The 5,000-nt window shown below is 33.3% G+C and overlaps 1 protein-coding gene across 2 annotated transcripts in view; it reads left to right on the forward strand.

Moving 5' to 3' along the window:
• The window catches only part of LOC119581609 (glucose-6-phosphate 1-epimerase-like), a 27,125-nt gene extending 23,119 nt beyond the window's left edge, over nt 1–4,006 (forward strand). The window contains exons 7-9 of one of the 2 annotated variants that reach the window (XR_005229579.1): nt 193–349; nt 505–2,938; nt 2,981–4,006. Coding sequence is in view for 1 of the 2 variants with exons in the window: in XM_037929727.1 (XP_037785655.1) it covers nt 193–349; nt 505–665 (318 nt within the window). In the remaining variant the exon portion in view is untranslated. Of the gene's footprint in view, nt 1–192; nt 350–504 lie in introns of both variants that reach the window. The other variant, XM_037929727.1, reaches the window with a different exon arrangement.
• The last annotated feature ends 994 nt before the right edge of the window (nt 4,007–5,000 follow it).

Here is a 5,000-nt window from a genome sequence, read left to right on the forward strand (position 1 = left end):
GTGATGCATGCATAACAGAGAAGTAAACTTTCATTTTCCTTTCATTTGATTCTCTTTGTTGTTGTGGATTTATGTATTAAAAGTTTTGTTAGGATATGAGAATTATAAGGAATCTACTGCATTTGATATTTGCTTTTGTTGTACATAATATAAATTTATGTATATATTTATTTGCCACTATATTTTTTCAAGACACGGGAGGGAGCTCTGTACCAAGAACACCGAGATGTAGTAACTATTAATGAGTGGACAGATCGTATATATCAGAACACTCCCCTAGAGCACATCATTACTAATGTTGTCAGTGGTCGAAAGATGAGAATACAGAAGTACAACTTGGTTGATACTGGTAAGTGGCAAAAATAGTGAGTAGTAAAAAATAATAATGATAAAAAAATTCACATACAAGTACAAATTATATGAGATACATAAATGTGCATTATTCATCAGTATGTGCATGATGGACATATGAGAGGCTCTGTTAACTTCAACTTTTTACTTCAGTGGTGTGGAATCCCTGGGTGGAGAAGGCCAAAGAAATCCCAGACTTTGGGGAAGAAGAGTTCCCAAACTTAGTGTGTGTGGAAGCAGGTCATGTCTCAGCTCCTGTTATCCTTCCACCTGGCACAGTGTTTGAAGCCAGTCAGATCTTGCAGGTCATGTAGATTGCAAGAGTGGAAGGTACTTGCAAGAGAGTAGTTTTTGGAAGGAGATACTAAGTATATGTAGAGTTAATTGGAGTAATGAGGACCTTGTTGGTGCAGGTGGCTACTAGCAAGCACTGATCTTTTGTGTTTGAGCACAAACAGAGGATGCATGATATTACATCTAGTAGACCGAAAATGCCAGCATGGTATCTTTGACAGGAGTAAGTTTGCATTTTTTTTTTACAGTACGAATTAGGGTTGTGAAGGTTTAATGTTATTTAGAGGCCTTTTCCCTTTTCTTTGTGAATAATGCTTTACATGGCCTCTCCTTTAATCATGTCATATAGTAGGAAGAAACATGGTGTATATTATGTTTGCATTTATTTTGACTGAAAAGCACAATAAGGCTCTTAATTTAATGAAGATCAAGTAACTGACTAGACACATGTGACAAGTCTTGTATATGAAGTGTAAGTCTTGATGTCAAAACAAGATATGCTGTTGACTTACAATCTTCACATGGAAATCTCTCATGGTGCTATGAGTTTCACAGGAAATGAAGTAAAAAAAGAAAATTCCCTTATATTTATAATGCACATCATTACATCAATCAGCCAGGAAGAATAATTTTAAGAATAAGATCTCTGATGTATCAATCCCTATGAATATATAAGTACATTGCAGAAAATTTATACGGTGTGAAGTAATTATATAAGTGTTTGATCTCACCTATAGTGTTAAGATGTTAAGCACAAAAGTTATAAAACTGCGTCCAAAATGTAACACGTGACCTGGTTATCCACAGCATTTATTAAGGTTGTGTCACTATTTTCATTATATTTGTATCCCAGTTGCAAAAAACCAAAGTCTGAAGAATGATGAATTAAGACAGGGTGATTTAACTATTAATAATATTTGTATTTTGTATGTTTGTTGTAGAGGAATCGCTACTAATCTAGATATGGTATTGTAGTATGGATTTGCTTTTGCGCAATTCTGTGATGGTGCATAATAATTTAAAAAAAAGAGTGCTAATGGGTTGCTAACTGTTGTGGAGTAGAAGACGTTTAGGAGGTTTGTAGTTGACATTTTAAGCTTTCTAATATTGTTAAATACCCAGACCTGGGTAGCATGTGGCTTTCCTACTCTAGTTTCTGCAGATGACTTCTGCCAAAAAACTATTTTTAGTGTGACATTTAAAAGAAAAGGAAGTTTTTATATAAGAACATTTGGTGACCATTAGGCTGGCCCAGATTATGATTTCATGACATCATATTCATGCAGATTATAGCTTTTTAGCCAAATTTATCATGACGCATCTTCACAATACTCTCTAGAATAGGACCACCTAAGGATGCACATAAAAATATTACAAACAGGTATAAGTAAAATTTTAAGTTTGGTTGAAAATAATTGTTTAGGTTTCACTAATCTATTTATTTTAAAAGTCATTAAAAGAGTCCTTTATTTTATATAATTTAAATATTTAGTGTAATGAGTCATCTTTCCACTTAACCTGCAAGTAATTATCACAGCAAGGGAGTGTACTCTCTGAGCATTGTACTCCTCAATTGTTCTCTGCCAAAAATGTTCTTTAGGGAAGAATGTTTATATTTAATCCCTTTTCGTAGACATGAATGTTCCTGCTCTTGTAATTATTGCTTGAAGCCAGATAACAGTTGAAAGGGTACAGTCTGTAAGATTAAGTTGGAATTTGGTTAGAATGAAAAGCTCTAGGATATCTTATCGAGAGTAAATAATAGTAGGAGAGAAAGGTCACAGACCTTTGGCATTATTATTAATATTCTTGTGCATTCCTGCTTCATTTCATTCATTTTGAGAGATGTCTTTTATTGTGAACTGATTAAATAAACAAAAATTTTGAGTTGATGAAATTATTTGTGAAATGTAATTGACAATGTATTATATCTTTTGTTAATCACTCATATATCAAATAAAATTATGTCTAGAGTACTTTGTTTATATATGTGGTCTTTCACAAAAGTGACTTGCTAGATAATGAAGCCTTTACCTTTTTTCTTTTTTCCTTCCATTTCATTCTGTAAAAGGGTCATTAATTAGTTCTTTTTGTGCATGACACTTTATTTACCTACTTACAGATTTGCAGTTTAAAATTACGTGAGTGTGGACATGTGTTATTCTTTCAGATTTTCGAGGACACTTTAGTGACTTACACAGTAACAAGGTGAATAAGATAATCAGTTTCTTTTATGTCAAGCTTATCAGGTATGACTCTTTCCTTGTTTCTTTCACCTAGCTATAACTTCTCCCCCTCTTCCTTCATAAGCTATAGCTGTCTTGTTTTGCCTCATTTCTCATAGATTATAGTACTTTTACCTCTCCTGTTAAAATCCATTGTTGTGGTTGTTAAGAAGGTGACGTTACTGTCAAGAGCAGCTTGTAGCATTATTACGTTGATGTATTAATGTGAATATTTTTCGAGATGATTACTCTGTAATACATGTATCTTCTTATAGGTTGTTATATGGAGGTTGTTGTACTGTTATTGATTAGACTAATAATGCCAGATTTCATTTTTTGCTATACAACATTCAGTGAAAGACATGGTTGTTACATTCACATATGTTTGATTTTTACTCTAGAATGTTTCCAGTGTTGATTTAAACCAAGACACAAGACCCCTCACTAATACAGGTGACTCTCAAGATGAAAGGAAATACATATATGAAAAGTAGTATAGTATTAGGATTTAACTAAGCTTGTATATGGACAATGCTGGCCCACCCTTTCTGTTTAGGTGGGGGAGCTTTGTTTCCAACACCAGCCGAATTGCCTAGTGTAAGGAATTTGTATTTTTTGTTTGTTTTCATTTTTGTTGCATAGCACATCGAGATGAGTTGTCAAGGGCCAGGATGTATTTTTTCTTTTTGTTGGTAAATTTTTCCTCATTGTTGATTCCACATGATTTATAACATAGACAAAATTTTAGCAAAGTGCTTGGTAGCCTTATAGAGCTTCACATTCTATCTTACCTTTTCCTATAATTCACCAGCAGAAATTTTGAAAACAGCAATGAACATTATGTTCATTAAATAAATAACAACCATAAAGTTATTTTATTAGAAAGAGTTAATCAAAACCTTTTCTAATTTGTAAATGACAATTACACATCAATAAGCTGAGGTTGTTGGTGAAGATATAGAGATGAAAGGGCTACCAATTGCTTTGTTTGGGAAGTATCACATCCAAACGCTCATTTCTGACAACTCTCTCATTTTACCATGACATGTGAACCAAATATTGACCTGTACTACAAATATTTTTTTGTCTAAAGACTGATTTTTTTTAATGGAATATGTTAAAAGTACAGAATGTTAGTTTCTTTTATTTTCATTGACAGTTTTGTTGAAATCTTAATGACTTAATTTATTTGAAGGTGCTTTAACCAAGAGAAGATTATTATGTGGAATTTTACAAAAGTAGAATTCCAATGCATTTTTAAGTATGATATTCTTGAATAACAACTAAACAATAAGTAGAATAATAATTTCTTGCATGAAGTCTGTTATAAACATTCTGAAGCCATTGCTAATTCAGTGATGGATACCTGTATGTGCTAAAGTTTTGGTTGCAGTTATCACTGGGTTTGCATTCCCTTCTGAGAAAGCATTTATGTTTAACTGATCTTTCTTTATTAGGAGTTTCATTATGTGATGCATAGAATTTCCTTGGGACACTGCAGATATAGCTAATAAACAACAATTAAAGACTGTTAGAGCATACAGCTTTTTGTGCTCACTTGCCATAGTAGATCATGCAAAATCTTATTTAGAGATAAAAAGAGATTTCCTGATAATGTATGCTGTTATTATGTATGGTAATGGTGTGTGTTAAAGATCATCAGTCATTACTGGTATGCATTTTTCTGTGAAGGTTGGGATAATATTCATGTTATTTTCCAAATGGATCTTAAACAGGGAAAGATGTTTAAAGAAATATGCTACATATTAGAGTACAGTATTACATTGCATAAAGTAGGTAGCTGAGTTGTGTGCAAAAGCACCTACATTATCTGTAGTATAAAGTCTGGGACATTTGCACCTCATATTCAGTAGGAGTGGAAACATTTTTATTAGTCTCATCTTTTGACAATTTATGAGCAATATCAGATTTGCACACACACACACACACACACACACACACACACACACACACACACACACACACACACACACACACACACACACACACACACACACACACACACACACACACACACACACACACACACACACACACACACACACACACACACACACATACACACATACATACATATATACACACACACACACACACACACACACACAC

Source organism: Penaeus monodon, chromosome 2 (genome assembly GCF_015228065.2).
Source record: "Penaeus monodon isolate SGIC_2016 chromosome 2, NSTDA_Pmon_1, whole genome shotgun sequence".
NCBI lineage: Eukaryota > Metazoa > Arthropoda > Malacostraca > Decapoda > Penaeidae > Penaeus > Penaeus monodon.